Consider the following 23566-nt stretch of genomic DNA (forward strand, 5'->3'; position numbering starts at 1 on the left):
GTACCACTGACTTTTTTTTTTTTTATCATGGGAAATTTTTTAAAATTTTTCTCAAGTCAAACTTTGACTTGTAGACAATCTATTTTGACTTTCTCCGAATATCCCCTGTAAAATTCGGCTTTAAATTATTCTAAAGGTAGCCTCTTTACTTCCAAGGGTGGGGATAATTTTACAATCTTACATAATTCCTTAAATAATTAATCCTTATTTCTATCTGATTATTTGAGGCATCCTTATATTTTAAATAATTGATTTTAACTAAATTTTTCTTAATTAACCAAAATTCTCAAAATTAGCCAATTTACTAAAAATTTCTTAAAATTCAGTTTGGGGATATTTTCATTAATTTTAACTTGAAATGGACCTTTGTACATCTTTTCTCAGTTTTTGAGATTTTTCTGGAATTTTGGACATACTCTTTATCATTACCCTTTCGTGCTTGAAACTTTTCAAAATTACAATTAGATCCTTACTAGGGTTTAATATAAAGAATCATCCTTTTGAGGTCTCTGACATAATTTTTGACCTATATTTATCTTCATTTATCATACTTGGCCCTCCAAACTTCATTGAAACCTCTATCTTTCTCGTTTCTCGGTTCCAAAAAACTCTTATTTTGCCACTTAGTCTATAGGAATCCTATCGTCCTTCTAAAAAACTTCTGAAACTCCTACCAAAAGAGATCTAGTAGCCTGTTCATTTCAAGTTATTTCTTACACTTTTAGGCCCAAAGTTCGGGATGTTATAAAAGGATAGAAGGATTTTTAAGGATCAAATTACAAAGGGAAAATTTTTTAGGACCAAAAAATGAAGAAGATAGAGACTCCAATGAAGTTATGGGGGACAAGTATGAGAAATTGAGATGAATACAGGCCCGAGGTTATGATAGAGACCTCAATGAGATGGTTCCTAGGGCTAAATCCTAGCAGGGACCTAATCATACTTTTAAAAAGATTTGGGGCAAAAAGGATAATATAGAAAGTATGTCCAAAAATTCCATGAGAAATGAGGAATCTAGAATTGGTCAGTGGTCAAATAAAATAGTAAAGACGGAGATGGAACAACTTTTAAAGTGAAATTTGGGCAAGGAGCGAATTATCATCTTGAAAAGTTTCAATCAAGGAAGGACGGTATTGTAAACTATGCCCAAAATTCATGAAAATTCATTAAAAAATAAAGTGCCTAGAATAGTATTTGAGGCTCATAAGGTGAAAACAGAATGAGAATGATTTATTAGAGAATCTTTTATAATTACTAAAATTTTGACTAAATTTGAAAAAAAATAGTCAAAATCAATTATTATATATATGGATGTACATGCATATGTGAAAGTAAGTTGGAAGCAAGGATGCATTACCTGCACAAGTGAGACGAGGGAAAGGAAAAGAAAAAATCGAGCAAACTATACACATTGATGAAGAAGGAAAAAAACATGGTTGACATTCCTGACATTCCTGACATTCTGCCATATATGAATATGTAACTGATTGATTGAGAGGAAAAGACGTGGTGACAAATTGACAGAGAGAAGGATGAACTATTCATGATTTAATTTAGAAAGGAAAAGACTGTTCCAGCTTTTGTGACAATTGGGGGGGTGCGTAGCGGAAGAAGAAGAGGGAATAACGTGAGGTTTTTCACAGATAGGCCTTTGAAAGGTATATAATCAATTATATTTTAGTTAATTTTTTATAACTAAAATTTAAATACATTTATTTAAGTTATCCAAATATTAAAATTTGATTAATGTAGATGATATTTTCATAACTCCATGACAAATCTCAACCTCTTAAAATCTTGAAGGTCTTTTAATAGTATTATTTAATTTACTATTAACTATTAACTAATTATATATATAAAATAATACTACCTTTTCTAATAATGTATTCCATGTCAAAACTGACTCCCTAAGTTAAAAAAAAAAAAAAGATGTTACAATTTCCAAATCCTCCATGCTGATAAAAAAACCACACATATCTACAAAATAGAAAAACCCACCAAATATCACTGAATGATCAAACATTGAAATGAAAGCAACAGAATAAAATAGGAGAAAAAGGTTTAAAAAAAGCCATCAACCTCTAACTTTGTATCTTGGAACCCAGTCATACTCTATATCACTAACACAAGTAAATTTAAAGTTATGGCGAGGAATCCAGTGCAGAGGCTGCTCAACATTAGTGTTAACCATGGGAGCAATGTGGTTGGTACTGTGAATGCTTTCACCACCAAACCAGACCATAAAGTTCTGAATAAAATAAACCTTTCTCAACTTCAGCACATTACAGAATCAATCTGAGTTCATAACTATCCAAGGGAAGCAACACGTTAGTACACTGAACAATTCAAAGGTTAATGATGTGCACCATGAAGAACCAAAGCAAAATAAGCTCCTTTCATGGAGTTCAAGTAAAAGCTTCTCTGCATTTTCAAAGAAAATAAACTTTGTGGAACCAAAAAAATATATAAAAGAAAGAAAGCAGAGACAGAGACATGCTGCTTACCTCCTCATCAAAAACCCCCATGTGCAATGAAAGCAACTTCTTTGGATAGCCATAATTACGGTCATATATATCAAAACCAATGCGCAAATAATGGATCGACTACACAAATCCTACAAAAAGCCCGATGAACTCTGCGAAGCTACACAAAGAAAGTGGAAAGCTCGAAACACAATGAAATGCGTGGATTGCAGCGTCTGGCACAATATAAATAAGCACCAAGCCATTAAATTTCTTCTGCCTACCACACAGAAATAACCCACCAAGCTGCATTGAATTCCCATCTATCGACATAGATATCACAAAGGACGGATATAACACAAAGGAATGAATACTACAAAGGAATATAATGTTGGTACCTCAACTGAAATTTTCCCTTTGTGCAAAAATTTAATGATGGAAGTAGCTGAAGCAAAACATTAGACTCAACACTTACATAGCAGGTCTTAAGAAGTAACTGACCAATAACTGCCATGCACGCATGTGATATTTGAAAAATGGGTGGGAACTCTTTGCTGCATGAAGGCAAAGGAATTTGACTGTTACTTTTCAATTAACCGTCACTTTTTATAGAATAGTAATTTGAGTAAGTAGCCGTTGAGGATGATAATATGACTCGGCTCATAAGTGATTTTGATTTATTATTTATTGTTGATCATATCTATTTCACTCGCTTTTTATTATCCATTGCTAATTTTGAATTTTAAAACACAAAAGAAACAATTCAAGAGACAGTAAGCCATCTTATATCGCAACAACGAATATGGCAGGCCAACTGTGTTGAGAAAAAGCATTGACATGGAAATGAAGAACATGAAACACACTAATGGTCAAGCTCTTGTTTACATGCTCGAGACAATAATTTCACTTAACATTTCATGAAGATTCTAAAATGCAAGTAGCTGTTATCAAATTCATTTGTTTGGACTTGTCAAAGCTTGAGTCTAACTATTATATAGTAAGCATAATATTCATAATAGATCATAACATATACATATATGCACGCGCTATCAATGGTTGAGATCGCGTTTTGGTAAATGAATCACACAAATTCATTAAAAATGAAAGGCCAAGATTAGTTTTCACAAAGCGAATCACATCTAACACTCTACCCGATGTTGTTTCGCTGATAAGCAACTCATCCCTTATAATAAGTTGGCAGAAATCATGTTGCTTTTAGAAAGTTGCCAATGCCAAAGTAATCAACATCAAACCAGATCATATACTAAATATAAACAATGGGCACGAAAAGTATCCCATACAAAGCCTAGTCAAAATCAGTAGTCAATCAGAAAAAGTTTAAATATTTTTCAAATCTTATACTTCTTAAAAATGAAGTTCAGATATTATTAGAAAAATGACACTTAGATCCCAAAAGTATTAATTTAATGATAATTATATTTTTTTAAAATTATTAAAAATATATAAATATCGAGTCACACAATTACAAACATAAGATTTAACAAAATTCTAAGGAATTATATGTTAGCACCTTAGATTTTTGGGATTTGTCATCCTACACTGTGAAGAAACTTGAAAAAACTTATATGAAATACAATAAAATACTATCTCCATTCTTTAATATAAGATCCCATTTGATTTTTATGTTGGTCCTAAATATAAGACTCCAATCCATTTTGTCTATCATGTTTACTCAATTTTTTTCAAGATAGTCTTTCTAATAATTATAATTTTAGCTGACACACTTGATTAATAAGGATATTTTAGGAAAACAACACTTATTTATTACAAATAACTAACTTAACTTCTTTCTTTAATTTCCTCAAATTGGTCAACTAGTTGTTATAATTAGGACCGTAGTATTGAAAAAAAAAAAAAAGAGGGAAAGGTTGTTTCTTATAAATTTTAGAATTAATACATTTAGCATTTAAAATTTAATTTCATTTGATTTTGGTTATTGAAATTGGAAATTAATAGCTTTGGTCTTTCAAATTTGACTTTATGGTGGTCTGCTTAAAAATTTTTGGTTAAATTTTACGGAGCAAAACTAAAATAAAAGCTAATTTTAGAAACTAAAAATGATATTAAATCTAAATTTTATTTTATTAGTTAACTTGATCCCAAATATAGGAGTTAGTTGAAAATTTGTTTTATTCTTAAATATAATATTTTAATCCATTTTATCTTAGTTTTTTTTAAAGTATTGTTATTAATTACATATATGAAAGAGGTTTTTTTTAATCAATAGAGTAATAATTAATGAACAATTCATATGAAGTTATTAAACCAAGTTTTTCAATCACAAATGATGATGTTTTCTATTTTTAAAATATTATTATTAAATTATAAACTCACAAGACAAAATATGACACATATCCATATGTGAATGAGTTCGAAAATTTAACACAATGAGTACAAAAATTTAATCTAAGTACTTTTCATAATTAAATATGTATTCTAAGAAAATAAATAACTACTCCCTCCGTTCCTTATTATAAGAGATGAATAACCGAATTACTTTGATAAAAAAAACAGTTAAAATTAGTTAAGAACAATTAATGTATAAAAACTACAATTTTTTTTCCAAATATATCCTCATTAATAAGGAGAGAGAGTATGAGAGAGAACAATTAAATTATTAAAAGAAAGAGAAGTTGAAGGGAGGGCGAGTGTGAGTTGGAGACAATAGATATGGATAAAATAGGAAATCAACACAAAAAAGTAAAGATAATTTTAAGTATCTTTTATATATAGGAACATGCTATAAGTATCAAATATCTCTTATAATAAAAAAACGGAGGAAGTAATTTGTTTAATAAATTAATTATCTATCCCAACCTATTAAGAGAGTAGGAAACATTATTTTTGGTACATTTTAAATTTTATTTTAACGCACCAAAGACTTGGGGTGTGGGGGAAAGAAAAAACTATGCACTCTCATTTTCATACCTCTTTCTTTTATCACGCTATGGGGTAGCTATTAAAATTTAAAAGTCACACACTTTTTGCAACTTGCAATGACCAATTACTTTAAAGCAATTCGTGCAGAATAAATTCCGGGGTCAAAAGTAGTTAAATATTTATGTCTCCTTCTTTTATTAGCCTTTGCCAAAAGTAATAATTGTGTCTCAAAACTAAATCAATCAATCAATGTCTTTCTTTTCTTCTGTCCCGTAATCTCTACTTTAATATTCCTGACCGACTGACTTTTTGATTAGCCAAAGATTCTTCGAACTTTTGATTCCATAATTTTTCTGAGTTCGCTTTTGGATTTTCTCTCCCATTTGTTTCCAAAATTTTCCACCGTTTTCCCTTCCCTCTGGTTGTCTCAGACAATTCTCCTTTCGGTTCTTACAACGTTGGACCAACCTTGTTTCTCGTTTGCCGAATGGATTTCGAGCGTTGGCGATGGCGGTGGTTTTTGCTGTTGATCGGTGTTGCTGCTGCTAGTGCTTCAGAAACCAGGCAGCATGTTGTTTCTCGAATTGCCTTTGGATCATGCTCCAACCAAAGCGCTCCTCAGGTTCCGATTCTTTCTCCTTTTGTTTGTCTCTTTTCTCTTTCCCTCTTCTGTTTTTATTCCAATTCTTTTCTCGTTTTTGGTTTGCCCGATGCGTAACGTTGCTCTGTTTTTGACCACTGTTACGTAATGGTGCTCCTAGAAGCTGACTTTGATGATTCTGTCTGTTTTCCGGTACATAGTTTAGAATATTTTGACTTCGCCCACTGTAGCGGAACTGTGTAAAAGAGACAAAAATGCTCAAATAATTGGTGTATGGATGCTATTCGTGCAGCTGAAAGAAGCAGAGGTGGAGATGAACATCAATAACATAACCATTTTAATAAATCGAGATGCCCATGGAAATGAGTTTCGTCCCAAAGAATAGTTCTCTAGGTGGAAGAAAACGTAACTTTTAATATTTTACAGCAATTTCAGATTGAAATACAAGGTGGCGGAGATTTTAGTTAACAATATTGAAGTTTATGGCAGATGCCTTCCTTTCTATTATATCATAGGCAAGACTATGCTGCCTTAGATTTTCAGTAGATCCAAGTTATCAAGAGTCGGAGCTGCATATTAGATGCTTTCCGAGCATGGCCCTGGCCCATCAAGCTAATTTATTGGTTTGAGCATGAGTTGCAATCTGACACTAGATCCTTGATTGACGAGTTTTCTTTGGCTGCTTTCTCTAAACCACCTTCTTCCCAGCTCAAGTTCGATATATGTTATCTTTGGGATCTTTATTGGGATGATTAAATGAAATGTCAAAAGTTCATGTTTCAACTCACTGTATCGAAGTTATATGCCTATACTGTATATTTAATATTGTATTTTTGAAGGAAAGCTCATATCAAATTCGGTTATATTATGTTATACATGGTGCTTCCTTTCTGAGTGATATTCTTTCTGATGCCCATTGTAACCCTGTCTTGTGGTTTTATGCCAGCCCATTTGGGATGCAATAGTCGATTTCCATCCCCAGATTTTTATATGGATGGGTGACAACATATATGGAGACTTGAAGCGGCCTTTTAAAATCTTTGGACCAGAAAGGACAATTGGGCCATGGAAGAACATTCCACGATTCTTCTCTTCCTCTCGGCAAGAAATGGAGGCTAAATACAGGGAAGCCAAGACCAGTCCGGGCTATTCTCAACTTCGAGAAAAAGCTGAGGTGTTAATCCTAAGCTTTTGTACTCTTTTGTGTGTAGAGATTCTCAATAGAAACATAACTTCTTTTTTCTATTATTTCTGGGGGAATTTACTAAAGCAGTGGCAAGGTTTGCTCAGGTTATGTAGCCTAACTTTAACATTTGGAATGTTATAGGTTATTGGTACTTGGGATGATCATGATTATGGATTAAATGATGCAGGAAAAGAATTTTCTGAAAAAATCACCAACCAAGTGCTGCTTCTTGATTTTTTAGATGAACCTCAAGATAGCCCAAGGTTGGTGGATAGTCCCCTTTGTTGTTTATGATATTGGACTTATCTGGGTACTAAATTATGTGATTATTTTACTTTCTGTCCGAGATAGCTAATAAATAATTCTTAGGTCAAGTGTTGAGTGCAGTAGCACATTCTCTTTCTTCAGAGACAGTAATAAAAGTCTACATTCGGCCATTGTCTTCATATGTGATCAAGTTCATTAAAAGATCTGTCGGCAGAAAAAGCTGATGGAGGTGCTCATTGTACTTTTTTTATTGCAGGCGAAAGCAGGCCGGCGTATATGCATCATATGTATATGGTCCTATGGGTAGAGACATCAAGGTATTCGACTTAAACCTCACTGTTGTTTATCTTTTTTTAATCTCTATTATTTATTTATTTAGTTTCCCACAAAATCCCGATATCAGTGTGATTCAATAGCCGTTAGATAATCATGTAAACCTTTCGGTTGATCGTTTAAGCATGTGCATGGTACTACACCTGTTATTTTGTGGATATGAATCTTCCAGATTATCCTGTTAGATACCAGATACCACAGAGACCCTGTAGGAAGTGATGGAACCATCTTGGGGAGTTCACAGTGGCTATGGTTGGAGCAAGAGCTAAAGGGTCCAGCTACAGCCATTACCTTAATAGGATCTTCTATTCAGGTACAGCTATTAGTTGCCAACTTCTTATGATCCAAGAGATAGATCATTATGTGTAGATTCATGTGTTCACTGAACTCAATGCAGTATTTATGCATGAATCTTGCATTTTTACACAAGAAATATTATGCTTGTTGATGGTGTGGGTTTCTTTTAATATGCGTCAAGAAAAGAATGGAAATTGTGTCTGACTCAACATATGGGTTTCGGCGCTTTTATAGCTTTTGGGTTCCTGCTATGTAAACCTTGTGATCTATAATAGATTCAACTTTCTGCTTGAATTGTTATATCTAGTGGGATAAGGCTTTGTTGTTGTTGTTGTAAAAAGTAATGAAAGAATTTGTGGCACAATTGATTACATTGTTTTGTTTTGTATACTGATTTATAGGTTTACTTAATCTGCATGTCAGGTTATATCAAATCTTTCAGCAGCCACTCGCCCACTGTTTGCTATGGAATCTTGGGGTCGTTTTCCTAAGGAGAGAGATCGGCTTTTCAAAGTAATAGCAGATAGTAAGGTAGTAATTTCATTGTATCTTTTTTGGGAAAAAAATATATTTGCACTTTTCTTGTCGAGGAACTACTTAGTACTAAAATCTACATAGTGTTGAAAGAAGTCATTTAACATTCTATTCACCTTTTCTTATTGTGAAGAGGAACGGAGTGCTCTTTATAAGTGGGGATGTTCACTTTGGGGAAATCACAAGATATGACTGTGCACTGGACTATCCACTGTATGATATAACTTCTAGTGGGTTAACTCAATCAATTGAGGAAGTAGTCCCACCTTCCTTGCGTTTTCTAGTGAGATTCATTGCTTGGTTAACCCCATCTACAATGAGAGTTAAGGGTCAGAACTGCAGATACAAATCTTGTATATATGGTATAGCTGTGTTCTTTTATCTTAGTGATGAATGAGATATACCAAGGATTTAATGTTCTGATGTTTCAAATGTTGGATTTTTTTCACTTAGGCAAACCTAATTTTGGAACTATTGAGATAGATTGGGATTCTCACCCGGTGACAATGAAATTGGAAGTCAGGGATGTAGATGGAGTTCCTGTGACAGGTGTAAATGTTTCATTATTGGAACTACAGAAATCAAAGGTTGAGGCTCGGAACAAAGTAAAAGCTGGACATTATGAGAAGCATTGCTCTCTTGAAACTTGTCTGCCATGGATTATAAGATATCGTCTGGCTATCTTGTTCTTGTCCATCTTAGCTGGTAAGTCACTTCTAAATCCTAACTCCTAGCTATAGAGTTACCACCTAAGCCCGTCAATACATGTTAGTTCTTGAAATTACTATTGTCTGTTACTGTCATAGGCTGGCTAGGGAACATGAAAACAAGTTCTCCTAGAAATAAGTTTTATGGTTTCTTGTAACAATATTAGTAACTTGCTATTTCTAGGCATTTCTCACTAAGATTTTATTTTCGGCAAAAGTGTAGTGTATTTTTTGCACTTCAACTTTACACAATTTCAAGTTGATTCTTTAATTTTATGAAGTGTTTTTTAGTCTTTCAAACTCTAACGCCATTAATTTCATTAACTAAAAGTACTAATATTACAATTTTAAATTCATTTTAATTTTTTAAAATTAAAGTCAATATGTTGACATTTAAAATTGCAAGGTTGGCATTTTTTTGTTAATGAGACTAATAGTATTAGGGTTAGAGAATTAAAATAACACTTTAGAGAATCAAAAGGTTAAATATAAACTTTGTAAAAGCTTAAAGAACACTGTGTACTCTCTTGCCATTTTTTTATCACTTTTTTTTTGTTTTAACTTTTTGTAAGCATCTTTCGATTGCATTTGTGATTCCTTGGTCTTTGTTTAATAGTCCTTTAAATATTTGTGTCAGTCTCTTTTTTTTAACATATGAAATATAGTATTGTGGATCCTGAACAATTTCTGGCATCCAATTTGTGACGTTCTGTTTGATTCTGCAGTGTTGCTTCTTGTGCTCCTTGGGCTGGCTTACGCTATCATTAAACTTGCCAGCTGTGGAGTCTCCAAACTCAAGAATGATTGAGATTTGTGGTTCTTCTCTCTCACATCCCTTTTCTTTCTTTCTTTCTTTTTCTTCTAGGAAACATAGTTTGAGATGAGCCCTAGTGTTTATAATTTATGAGTAATATATTCAGTAAAAAAAAAAATCCTCTCAAAAATATTATGAGTAATATGACTTGTTTATAAAATTCATTACAAATTTATAATACAGCAATTTAGGGTTCGTTTGATAGGAGAGAAATGGAAGGAAGTGGAAGAAAATTTTTTATAAACTCAATTTATAAAATCGAAGAAAGAAGGTTATAAAATTTTGATAAAGAGAAAAATGTTAAATAAAAGTGAGAAAAATTAATTAAATGTTTTTAACTTTATTTTTCTGGTTTTTTAAAGCAAGTTTATAAACTCCAACCCCCCAAAAAAAAAATCTCGTCCAATTTTAGGTCTGTTTGGATTAACAAGTAAAAAAAAGTTTTTAATATGAATTTTAGAAAAGTTAGATTGGGTAATATGATTTTTATTTAGTTTAAATTTTATAAAAATTAGTTTGTAAAGTAAAAAAGTTGTTAGGATTATGACCGGATAAGTAAGTTTAGTTTGTAAAATGATCAAAATAGGTATGATTTAAAGTAATAAAAATGATTAAAATATGAATTTATAAAATATAATAATTTTAAATTACTTTAATAGGAAGAAGTTAAATTTAGTGAATGAAATATATTTAAAAAATTAGAAATATTATAAGAAATTATTTATGTCAATATAAAATAAAAAATGACTCTAACAAGTTAAACATTATTTATTGTAAAATATTAAAATTAAAATAATTCTTAATAAAAAGCATTAATTAAAAGAGTTCGATTAATTTAAGAAGTTTTATAATTCATCAGCAACAAATTATATGAGGAAAAAAAATTAATTCTCCGCAAGAAAAAGTAATAATTTAAATAATTACTAATATATTATATTATAAAATAAGTATTAGAGGAGATTATATCAAATTCTTATTTTTCTTTTTTCTTCATATTTCATTTTTCCATGTTATTCTGGCTAATTTTTTCTCCCAAAACTAGACGTAAAGACAAAGGAATGAACGAAAACACCACTGCCTCCCTCCCTTCCTTTCTTTGTCTCAAACCAGTAACCACGATTTTAAAAGCTACAAGCAACTTTCACCAACTTGTGCCAATCGTAGAAAATAAGCTATTTTTGCCTTAAAAGTCATATGGACGAAAAGAGAAACCAAACACAAGAAGAATTAGCCAATTTGGCTTTTGGTCCATAAGCAGCTTATAAATCATTTTTTAAGTGACTCCAAACAGGCTCTTCGTCATACCAAGCGAAGGAAAACACTCAACAAAGTGAATGTTTGGATAAGAAAATTCCACTGCTAAATCGATTGGGATAAGCATGTATTAAGCTTCTACATCAGATCTAAATATTTTTTTAAAATTTTTTTGGGGTCTCCCTTTAAATTCTGTCTAACAAGTGAAAGTGTATGTTGTTTTGTGCTAAGTATTTAAGCTGTTTAGTGTTGATTAGAGTCGATAATACAGGTCAACCCACCAGTTATGGGTTGACTTGTGGTGGGTTCAAGTATCGAAGGGCTGGTCCTAAAAGGACTAACTTCTGGCGGGCTGATATGGCCTGCTAACTCACCACTTATTTTTAAAATTTTTTTGTGTCTTTTATTTTCTCTTAATCAAATCTATTCCAATTCTTAAACACCTAAAATAAATTATACAAATAGAAATTATCAAAAATAAAATATGAATTCCAAAGTTCCAAACATCTCAAAATATTAAGCATATATGATATATCATCCTAAATTATTAAACATATATCCAAAATTAAAACATAACAAATCTAAATCAACAATAACACAAACACAATGTTACAAATCACTATTAATTGCTTAGTCATGAGTCACCATTTAATGTTGATATAGTTTGAAGAATGATATGAAAATGTGAAATTATTTGGTTGAGCTTGATAAGTAAAATCACCTTCTTTTTGCTCAACTAACTTTGCCACAAATAAAATTTATAATACAAAGTAAAAGATATATTACATTATGGTAATTTTAAATAATGAGAATGAGATAAATGGTCAAAAAAGTAAACATAATTATATTTGAAGGGTGGGAAAAATTTAAAATAAAATAAAATAAAACAAGCTAACCCGCTAATCTTGTGGGTTAACTTACTGCGGGTTTGTTTTGGTGGTTACGAGCAATATCCGTTTTAAAATGAGCCTAATTTTTATCAACCCAATGTACCACTTTTTGGCAGGTTGGCAAGTTGAGCCCGTGAGTTCAACCCATATTACTGGCTCTAGTGTTGACAAGGCCCGTCAAATCCTTCCTTGGTACTCCACTACTAAACCTCTTTGATTCTTTACTATTTATTTTATTTTTTAAAACTTTTTGGCCTACTCAGTATCCAGTTTTTTTTCTAGATTTATTATCAGGTATTCAAGCAACTAACTAATTCGGATCAAAGTTTGTTTTATATTTTACGATTAAGGTGCATTTAGCATCTCTAAATATTTTAAGGTGTATTTAGCGTCCCAAAGTATTTTGAGGTGAAATTTTGTCTATAACACATTAAAAATGAATCAATTTCACCCTCCCTGCTTTCCCTCACCTTCTTCTTCTCCCTCAACTTCCATGTGGAACTCGATGACAAACGAGTGGCTTGCTTGATAAAGACCCAGAATTAAAAGTTTCATTATGATAGAAGTAAAGATGGAAGGGTGGCAAGCATTATTGCTGATTGTTATGAGCATAGCGCTGACGATGCTATTCGCAAAGCTTCTATTTGATTTCATGTGTACTATAATCTGTAGAACCAAAACAGATAATCAATGGGAGTACTAGATGTTACTGCATGTATCTCCTATTCGTAAAGCTCTGTATCAAAACCAATCCAAGTCCCTCTTCTTGTGCTCTAAAGTTACATACATACATATATTTATCTTAGCTTTTCCTTTAAAATTGCATATATGGAAATGGCGTAGAGGGTGTCCGTGTTCTTGTTGGAGTGAGAAATTAAAACATCATGCCTTTTGGTGCTGTGCAAGCTCTCTTTTGATTCTTTGCCTATGAAAACAAGGGTGGCAAATAAAGCATTCAGTCCGCTTCAATGATAATTATAAAAGGACATGGGAGGGAATCTGCACCAGTGAGGGAGGAGGGTGTGTGGGGGAGTTGAGGCAAATCAGCAAGAGGAAGAGAAGGCCAAGAGAAACCCATGGGTAACGGACGTGCTGTTAGTAGGGAGGTTTTTCTTTTCTTTTCTTTTCTTTTGTTTTTTTGTTTTTGGGGTTAAAGTAGGAAGGGTCAAATTGATTATTTTTAACATGTGAGGGGTGAAATTGCACTCCAAAATATTTTAAGACGTTGTATACATAACAAAAAGTATCTCGGGATGTTAGATATACTTCAACCCTATATTTTATATAGAGACACTGTAAATTGCAATTTTTCTTAAAATATTGACTATTAATCTAAATGTATTTTTATTTTTATTTTAGGTTATGTATAATTTAAAATCTCATACAATTATATATAACAACTTGTTCTCTTTTATAATTTGATGCTCCTCTGCATACTTGAAAGTTAAATCTACTTCAAAATTTATTACTCCATGCATCTTGTATATTAGAAGTTATTTTAATAATACTTGCCATTTTTTACACTTTTTTAATAAAGTCAATTTAATTAAAAAAATAATATGAGTACATTAAAAAGTTGGCCTATCACATTTGGGGGGTGTTTGGATGAGGCAAAACCATGGCTTAGAGAATAGCTTTTGGAAAATAGATTTTGGAGAGAATGGATTTTGAAAGAATAGATTTTCTAAAAAAATGATTTTGATAAAGTGAGAGTGTTTGGATAATTGTTGTCAGAAGTGTTTTTTCATATGTAAAAATTACTAAAAGGGACACAAGTTTAAATGATAATTACATGTAAGATATATTTTATAATATATGTTTATTTGAAGTAATAAATTTGTTAATAATATATATTTTGGCAACATAATAAATAAGACATAAATAATATAAATAATAAAAAATTAATGTGTATATATATTAATAAAATAATTAAATATGGTTTTAGGAAAATGATTTATTTTGCCAAAAAAATATTATTATTTCTTAAAAATTTTAAAGATGAAATCCCATAATTTTTTTCACAAAATTAAATAACCACAAAAAAAATTTCATATTAATTGTCTTAATAATAGAGGTTGCAACGAAATATATTTGTCTAAGTAGTTTTTTTTAGCAACACATTACATTATCTGAAAATAAAAAAGAAAATAAAAAGGACATGACTATTCTTGTATATAGTGAACAATTTGATCTCTCATGGAGTTACAAAGCCGAGCTATGTGAGATAAAGATTCTATTAATGAAGGTATTAAGACCTTGTCTACATATTAACTCTCCAATTAGGTTTTACATTAATGACCAGAATAATAATCTTACATTTAAGACCAATATTAACTCTCCAATTAGGTCTTACATTAAAGACCGGAATAATAAATTTATTAATTTTTTTTGCCAACATAATAAACAATGTATAAAAACATATACTAATTACTATATCCAGTTCTAAATGTAAGAGTTAGTTGACTAATTTGAGTAGATTAAAAAAATAAGTTAAGTTAATTACTTGTAATAAACAGGTGTTGCCTTTCCTACAATATCCCTATTCATCAAGTTTATTGGTTATAACTTGAAAAACGATAGACAAATATGAGAAATAAAATAGATTGGGGTTTTATATTTAGGACCAAATAAAAGTCAAATGAGGTTTTATATTAAAAACATGATATAGTAATTGTTAATATGTGTATATATAATTATAAAATATAAGATAATGTTTTTAGAAAAATAAATAATTGTTTTCAACCAAAAAAAAATTACCATAGGGGGTGGGGGGGGAGAACCACTCAAAAAGAAATTTTTTTTTGCTTATTACAAAACCTTGGTTTTGATAGGCAAACCATGGTTTTATCATAAAACCATAGTTTCAAAAAATTGATGGGTGTTTGGATAATTTTTTCCCAAACCATGGTTTGGGCAATCATCCAAACACCCTCTTGGACAATTTGAGCAAAGGTCAAATTACCCAAATGATCAGGCTAGCCCAGAACCAGAATAACAAAAATAGAAACCCAACAATACAAACTGCAACAAAAAAAATTAACAACGAAACAACTGGAAAGCAAAATGTTCACATACCAGAGCTGATGGCAGACCCAAACTCTAGCTAGCAGATGTGAAACAGCCAGAAGCACAAGTCCCTACCTGCACCAGCCATCCCTCCTCCATGCACAGCAGCTTTGACAGCTCCAATACCCCTGGAAATGCATCTTACGAATAAACTCGTCGACCTTATTCCATAAAATAATGCCATTATATATGTCTTAGGACGTCTACACCCTCTGGGGTGTTGAAATAAACCTTGGTGCCACACACTAGATCTAACAAGGTGGAGCCAAAAGCATGTTGAACATGAAACTAGTTGGAAGTTGTTGTGAAAGGAGTTGACTGGAGGCGACGCAGCAACCATAAACAAAACAAATGTGTAGCCTCAAACTAAAATGAATAGCCGTGACACTACCCATTTCATGGCTATTCTTTCCCCTCACCTTCATTGTATTAGAATGTGAGTTTTTTTGGCAGAAAACTCATTATAAACCTCAGCAGAGAGTTAGAACGAGAAGCTTCCCTCGTAAAACCATTACCAGCATACAAAGAGTACTGTTTCTGCTTGTGACTCTCCTCCCCATGCTTGTGCTCCATAATATTATATCCAACATTAAGCAATTTAATGTAAAGCATCAAGAGCCAACATCTCTTATCTATAGTCAGTCTTCTGAATTGACAATCCCTTATCATAACTTGACAGCGCTGTTTGAGAAGGAATGAAGTAAGACAAGAGAATCCAACTTTCCCAAAATGAAGTAAACATTTTAGACATAACAAATAACAGCAATGAAAAGAGGACATCGTAGAAGCCCAAAACTCATTGTGAAACAAGCCTAGTTCGTTTAAGGAAATGCGCAGGAATGTTAGATTCATCTCATGCCCTCTTCTTTGTTTCTATCATGTCAACTGAGGGTGGATTCACATCATTAGGATGAATGGGCTCTCGATGATTTGCAAAGGACGTAGGTTGAATATGACTTACATTGCAGCGTGAAACCAATAGGAGTTGGGTCTGGTGAAAGAGGCTAGTTTCTCACAACATGATGAACCAAGGTTCGAATCCCCGTTGAAAGAGGTGTCCACATTTAATGCCTGACAGTGCCTCAAATAGGATTTTTTCCAATAAGAGGATATGTATGCTTTAGCAAAAAATAAAAATAAAAATAAAAATAAAAATAAAAATAAATAAATTGCAACGTGAAGCCCAAATAATAAGCCCAATATTCCTTTAACAAGTAAGTAAGATAATCATTTGAAAAGGATCTATGACTTACTCAAAAAAAAAAAAAAAAAGATATATGACTAGAGGTAAGACCCGCACAATTGGAATTAAAATCATAATCTTGCACCTCCTTATTACAGTGATTGCCATGAAACCCAATCTCCCCACAACTTCTTCATAGAGTGCCAATATGCTCACCTATACACAACTGGAGATTAAAGACTTCCAGAAATGACTTGAAATGGCAATCTTAATACGTAAACCACCATATTAAACTAGAGAATGAGAGTCAAATTCCCAAAATAGCCCAAATAAACTTCCAATCTTGCGCGCAACCTCCAATGTATAGTAATCCCTAAGAAGATCCAACGCCTAAATCCACGCATGTAGGAAAGAGAAAGACACCGTGCCATGAAGATAGAGATGTTCAGCATCCATGAATAAACAGCGATCATTAAACCTTGAAGAATCCAAGTACCTTGACTAAGAATATAAGAACAATCCTGAGAATTTTCAAAGTGAAGCAAAAAATAATTCCCCTTTTGCTAGACAATACTACCTCAATCTCGAATGCACTAATGAAAAGAAATTGTTAAAAATTAGCATAAACTCCTATAGCACGAGAAACACGTGGCAGTCATATTCTAATGTTATGCTTCTAATACTTTGGGTGCTTTATTTATTTATTTGTTTGTTTGTTTTATTAGTTTACCAAGTCAAAAAGTGAGGCTTGTTCACATTAGTTTGCTATTGTTTTGTTTTATTTTATTATTGAATAATGGGGAGTGCCTGAGAGATATCTGGGTAGTTAGAGAAAAATATGGGAAGTAAATTCATGGCTTCATATTATAAATTAAGGATCATGCTGTGATCATTTAATATGCAAAAAATCTAGAAAAGGATTCCTAAAAGATATTCTCCATTTCCTTTTTGTTTCATGGTACCAGAGCTAGGTTTGTGGATGAGAGGAAATTTTTGGTTTACTACAATAGAGATCTCAAATAGAGGAAATGTTCATAATGGAATGGAGAAACCTGTAGGTAACAACTACAAGTATTGGGGACTGTGTATGGAGGCGCATCTTTAAGATTAGAACTCATGAGAGTTGGTTGCCTGTGTTGATGTAATTCCTCTAGGTACTCTTGAGAATGTTGAGTCATAATAGAAGTGGAAGATCAAGTATGGGAAGGCTCCTTTTGCTTTAAGGACATCTATTAGGAAAGCGTTCATTGATCATGTTCATGATATCACTTCTCCAAAGGAAGCTTGGCAAATGCTCAAAAGGCTGTTTACCAAGAAGAACACAGTGAGATTGCAACTGTTGGAGAGTGAGTTGGCAATGTTGACATAGGGAGGCATGTCAATTTTGGAATACTTCTTATGGGTTAAAAATATGTGCTCAAATTTTAGAAATTAATGTAAATGGAAAAGATTACTGAAGCTTGTCTATATCACTATCTTATTCATGCTTTAAAGAAGGAGAGTGGGCTTTTGTCACCTCTATACAAGGGTGGTCAACACAACCTTCCATTGAAGAATTAGAGAAGTTGCTCTCTAATGAAGAAGCATTAGCGACATAGATGACAAAGAACTTTGAAACTGATGCAATTCTATTTCCGAAGGGAAAGTCAAGCATGAAAAATGTGTTTGGCACCAAAAACAAAGAAGAAGATTCAAGTGCTAAAGAAGATGGCGATTCACACCAAGAAGCCCATCACATGCTTTCGATATAAAGAAGAATTGTCGAGTGAAGCTCTCTCAGGTCAACATTGCATGTACAATTGAAGAAGATGATCAGCTCAAATGGGATCATTGTTTTGCTGTTGAGGCTATTGGGCAAAAGTCAACCCAAGCTTTCACGAATTATGCATACAATAAGAAGGAGGATTGGATCATCGATTCATGTTGCTCTCATGATGTAATTAGAAATGAGACTTTGTTTTTGGAAGTACATGAACATTATTTAGATCGAGTTATTATAATTGCTGATAGCTCTACTCACCTAGTAACGAAAGAAGGCATTATGACTATTGACATAGCTAACGATGCAAGCAAAAATAATGTCAAATTGCATGATGTCCATTATGTTCCAAGTTTGACTAAAAATCTAGTTTTAGTTTCTTAAATTATAAATTCTAGAAACTATGTATTATCTGGCCTAAAGGATGAGAGAGTGCTTAATAATGTGAAAGAAATATCTACTGATGATGTCATTTTCTCTAGTGAGAAGAAAGGTTCTCTATTTGTTATGTCAGCAGGAGAAGCATATGTCAAGAAGACAAGCTAAAATGATAATGCTGCAATCTGGCATCCCTAGATGGGTCATGTCGTAACATCCCAATTTTTGAATATTAGGACTCAATATGCATGGCTGTGATTTGAGTAATCATAAGTGGCTTTTGATAGTAAAATTTTGTTTATACATGGCTTAGAAGAACTAAAGATAATGATTGCAAATACTAGGATGGACGTTGAGAAAAAAACTTATTTAGACTAAGTAAAATTAATGAACCTATCGAAGCCGTAGCGAAAGCGAGTCTTCATAGGGCAATTGTCATTGCTTATAGACTTAAACTTGGGTGATCTATCCATGACCAGGGTAAAGCTTGAGTGAAACTAAGTGGAGGTTTGAACCGACTGATATTGAAGAATCAGTAAATGAGTTATGGTTAGGGGCAAAATACCACTCGAACCCAGAGCTAGCTGGTTCTCCCAGAAATGCGTCGAGGCGCAGCAGTTGACTGGACATCTAGGGGTAAAGCACTATTTCAGTGCCGGCCGTGAGAGTGGTACCAAACTAAGGAAAACTTTGAATACTAGATATGACCTCAAAATAATAGGGGTCAAGGTCAGCCAGTGAGACGATAGGGGATAAGCTTTATCGTCAAGAGAGAAACAACCCAGATCACTAGCTAAGGCCCCTAAATGACCGCTTAGTGATAAAAGAGGTAGGGGTGTAGAGACAGCCATGAGGTTTGCCTAAAAGCAGCCACCCTTGAAAGAGTACATAATAACTCATTGATCAAGCACTGCTGCGGTGAAGATGAAGGGGGTTAAGCGATTTGCCAAAGCTGTGGGATGTAAAATTGCATCAGTAGGGGAGCATTCTGCCTTGAAGGGAAGGACCCATGCATTCAGTGGTGGACAAAGCAGAAGCGAGAATGTTGACTGAAAGGAATTGAAAAACGTGCAACGGAAAATAAATTTAAAATTTCAATCCCTTGCCTGGATCTACCGATCGTGTTTAAGTCAAGTAGTAAGAAGCATTACCTTCGATGTTTGATTTCTTGGTGGCTCGGTGATTCCGTCGTTCAGGATGCCTCTGCTCGCCTCCTTTGTCGCTTGAAGTCGACAACTCCGGTCGGCTTCCTCTACTGGTATCAACATGAACAGCTCTCCAGTCACAAACGACGTGCTAGCGCCTCTTTGTCCGTCTAGGGTTTTTCAAAGAGTCCGTCCTCCTTCTCTATTTTGGCCGTCTCTTATCTGCAAGTGTTTTCACTCTCTCACTCAAAATCCTAGCTCCCAATATCAAATATATAGGATGCTATAGGTATTATGAATGATATTTAATTTCAAAATTAATCCTAAATTAATTCCGAAATTAATACAATATCAAATATTGCCTAATCAGATAAGAGAACAATTAAATAAATATGGTTTATATTAAATCCGTCTCACAGATTTAATTCACCTATTTATTTAATTCAAAATAAAGATATGACGGAATTAATTTATATAGATTTAATTTATCCTTATAAATTAAATCTAACAATTAATATCTCTTATATTTATATAATATGTATATATATACGAATTTATATATATACACGTCCACCCTATATTATTCATTGAATCTGGACATATCTTAGATTCAATGAATCTGGACATCATAACTCGTGTTGGGCTATTTTGTGTGTGACCCTATAGGCCCATATGAAGTTGGCAGTGGGCCATTAACTATAATGACTCACAAGTCGTAAGCGGTCTCTAGCAAGACATCACGACTACCCAAATCATATTAGGATCGTTGAACGATGTAACCTTTCATACAACCATATCATGTCCCTTTTGTCACACGACATTTTGGTCATGGATGAGGCATGGAGAACGTCATCCTCCTATTCATGACCTTTACTTTCTCGATCCCTGAGTAGTCTGAGTATAGAAACGGAACTACCTTTCCCTTATAGTATGGCTATACATTTCTCAGACTCACTCATCGAGGGGCCCAGTAATATCTCTCTACGAATGTGAGGGACAAATTCCATTTTGACCATTCACATTCCTCCGCATGAAAAACCACTAAGCCTGAACATAGTCTTTATGATCACTCGGTCAAAAGTGACTTTTGACTAGGTCAAAGCTGAGCGTTTCTCATGTAGGAATCCATGATGATCTCAAGTCAAAGGGCACAGTGACATGGTTTGTATATGAGAGAAGCTTATGACTTAACCCATGCAGCTCTCTCATAGCGGGTCGGTCCAACACCTTGTACTCTTACATATGCCTATGACTTTAATTTATATCTCTATATATCTTTAAAGTCATACTGGTCTTATTTCATCTCTGCTCCCATATAGATGACCGACCAGGGACATTTAGGATAAATCATGAGTTATCCAAGGGTAGTCATCACAGTAAACATGCAAATAATATGATAACGTAATTAATAAATTCATAAATCAACAATGTTCATAACATAATGATTGGCCCCCAAGGCACAATTTCCAACATTGGCTTGAGTAACACAAATGTTGGTGAGAATCTAATGCCCTGAAAACCTAAGAGTTCCTACGCAAGGTTCATCCAAGGAAGGTAAGTCAGGGCCTAAAATTAGGCCTAAAGGCATAGTCGATGGACAGCAGGTGAATATTCTTGTACTAACCTTTATTGGTCTTGAGGGACAGAGGAGGATAGGTTAGCTGAAAGATGGTCATCGGTTCAAGGACGCACGGTGCCCCTACTTTTTCAGGGTAATAAGGGTAGAGAAAATGCTTCGAGCCAATGTTCGAGTATTAGGCGCTACTGCGCTGAAGTAACCCATGCCATGCTCTTAGGAAAAGCTCAAACGACCTTCAACAAAAGGTTACTTGTACCCGAAACCGACACAGATGGGTAGATAGAGAATACCTAGGGGTACGAGACAACTCTCTTTAAGGAACTTGGCAAAATAGCCCCTTAACTTTGGGAGAAGGGGTGCCTCCTCACAAAAAGGGTCATATTGACTAGGCCTGGGTGACTGTTTACCAAAAACACAGGTCTACTTAAAGGTATAAGACCATATATAGGGGCTGACGCCTGCCCAGTGTTGGAAGGTTAAGGATTTTAGTGACCCAATTATAGGGGAGCCAACGACTAAAGCCCTAGTGAATGACGGTCGTAACAATAATGGTCATAAGGTAGTAAAATTCCTTATCGAGTAAGTTCTGACTTGCACAAAAGGTGTAATGATCTGGGCACCATCTCAGAGTGAGGCTCAGTGAAACAGATATATCCGTGAAAATACGAACTACCTGTACCTAGACAGAAATACCTTATGAAGCTTCACTATTCCCTGGGATTGGCTTTGGGCCTTTCTTGCATAGTTTTGGTGGAGGGGAAAGAAGGCCTCCTTCTGGGGGGCTCGAGCCATTAGTAAGATACCACTTTGGAAGAGCTCAAATTCTAACCTTGTGCCAGGACCTACAGGCCAAGGGACAGTCTCAGGCAGACAGTTTCTTTAGGGTGTAGGCGTTCCAAAAAGTAATTGAGGTGTGCAAAGGTTTCCTCAAGCCAGATAGAGATTGGCCCTTGAGTGTAAAGGCAGAAGGGAGCTTGACTACAAGACCCACCCGTCGAGCAGGGATGAAAGTTAGCCTCAATGATTTGATAGTGTCAAATAGAAAGGCCGTCGCTCAACAATAAAAGTTACTCTAGAGATAATAGGTTGATCTTCCCCAAAAGCTCATATTGATGGGAAGGTTTGGCACCTCAATATTAGCTCTTTACCACTTGGGGTTGTGGTATGTTCTAAGGGTTGGGTTGTTCAGAACGTCGTGAGACAGTTTGGTCTATATTGGGTGTAGGCATTAGAGCATTGAGAGGACGTTTCCCTAGTATGTGAAACATCTTACCTTTAACCCCTCAAAGTATGCATTCGTAAGTGTTATGGTTCAAGTAGGTCAAAATATAAGCCTGTGGATTAAAAATTTCAACATAACTACTCGGATTACTATTCACTGTTTAAATTCAGATTTCAGGTCCAATTTTGAAAAATCATAACTAATTCTATAAAAATTGTATTAAGGTGCTCTAAAATTCTATGGAAAAATCTTTGAAAGCTCTTTAAGGAAAAAAATATCCAATAGACTTATCCTTACCCAATTCTTACAGTTTAATCAATAAAGATTACTGTTCATTTGGTAAAATTTGGAACTTCCAGATTCTATGCCTCAACTTTGAAAATTTGTATCTTCTTGTGTATACATCCAATTGAGGTGATCTACCTCTCATTTTAAAGATTGGGATGTGTACTATGAGTCCACCAAATTTTGTGGCTTAACTCATTCACTTGATAGGTCAAACTAGAGCTACAATCTCACTGCTCCATGACCTACGTTTTATCCGTTAACTTTTTTTACTTTAATTCTTTCTATTTCTTTGGCATACATAAATTGGGTTTACACTTTCCCAATTATCCTCATACATTTCCATTTATCCCATAAATATTGTAATTAAATACATGATATCATGGGCATTGATAACATAAATTACATAATAGGAGAATTATACATTGAATAATAACATCATTCATTAAGTCAATAATTCTCCACTTTCTTCTCCTTGCCTCTCATGCCATTATCGCCCACCATTGATTGACCTAAATGATTGGTTAGATAGAGATAAGATTCAGGAGAATCTCAGTAGCAAACACTACCCATAAGCATGCAAGACATAATACAAATGCATGACATGTTATAACATTAACACATTAATGCCATGGAAAGTAAGTTACAGTATTTCATGCTTTCATAACATATAGCCAAGGAAAAACATAACATAAACTTGCAA

At 33.6% G+C, this 23566-nt stretch overlaps 1 protein-coding gene across 6 annotated transcripts; it reads left to right on the plus strand.

Annotated features, from left to right (window-relative positions):
- Window positions 1-5614: 5614 nt before the first annotated feature.
- LOC114761078 (alkaline phosphatase D) lies at window positions 5615-10304 on the plus strand. 6 transcript variants are annotated; one of them, XM_028950394.1, is made up of 10 exons: window positions 5615-5985; window positions 6170-6271; window positions 6911-7138; window positions 7292-7413; window positions 7674-7734; window positions 7923-8063; window positions 8471-8578; window positions 8715-8943; window positions 9035-9286; window positions 10014-10304. In XM_028950394.1, the coding sequence occupies exons 1-10, from the start codon at window positions 5851-5853 to the stop codon at window positions 10094-10096; spliced, it is 1461 nt and encodes a 486-aa protein (XP_028806227.1). In that variant the 5' UTR covers window positions 5615-5850; the 3' UTR covers window positions 10097-10304. The 6 variants fall into 6 exon arrangements, with proteins under 6 accessions (XP_028806227.1, XP_028806228.1, XP_028806231.1 ...); XM_028950398.1 differs by having other exon boundaries at window positions 5913-5985; window positions 6165-6412; XM_028950396.1 differs by having other exon boundaries at window positions 5913-5985; window positions 6165-6271.
- The last annotated feature ends 13262 nt before the right edge of the window (window positions 10305-23566 follow it).

Source organism: Neltuma alba, unplaced genomic scaffold (assembly GCF_004799145.2).
Source record: "Neltuma alba isolate B1F8T4 unplaced genomic scaffold, ASM479914v2 tig00011073_pilon, whole genome shotgun sequence".
Classification (NCBI taxonomy): Eukaryota; Viridiplantae; Streptophyta; class Magnoliopsida; order Fabales; family Fabaceae; genus Neltuma; species Neltuma alba.

Coding starts and splice junctions, on each gene's coding strand:
- LOC114761078 (XM_028950394.1), top strand. CDS start 5,851: ATGGATTTCGAGCGTTGGCGATGGCGGTGGTTTTTGCTGTTGATCGGT. Junction 7,414..7,673: donor GAACCTCAAGATAGCCCAAG/GTTGGTGGATAG, acceptor TTTTTATTGCAG/GCGAAAGCAGGCCGGCGTAT. Junction 7,735..7,922: donor CTATGGGTAGAGACATCAAG/GTATTCGACTTA, acceptor TGAATCTTCCAG/ATTATCCTGTTAGATACCAG.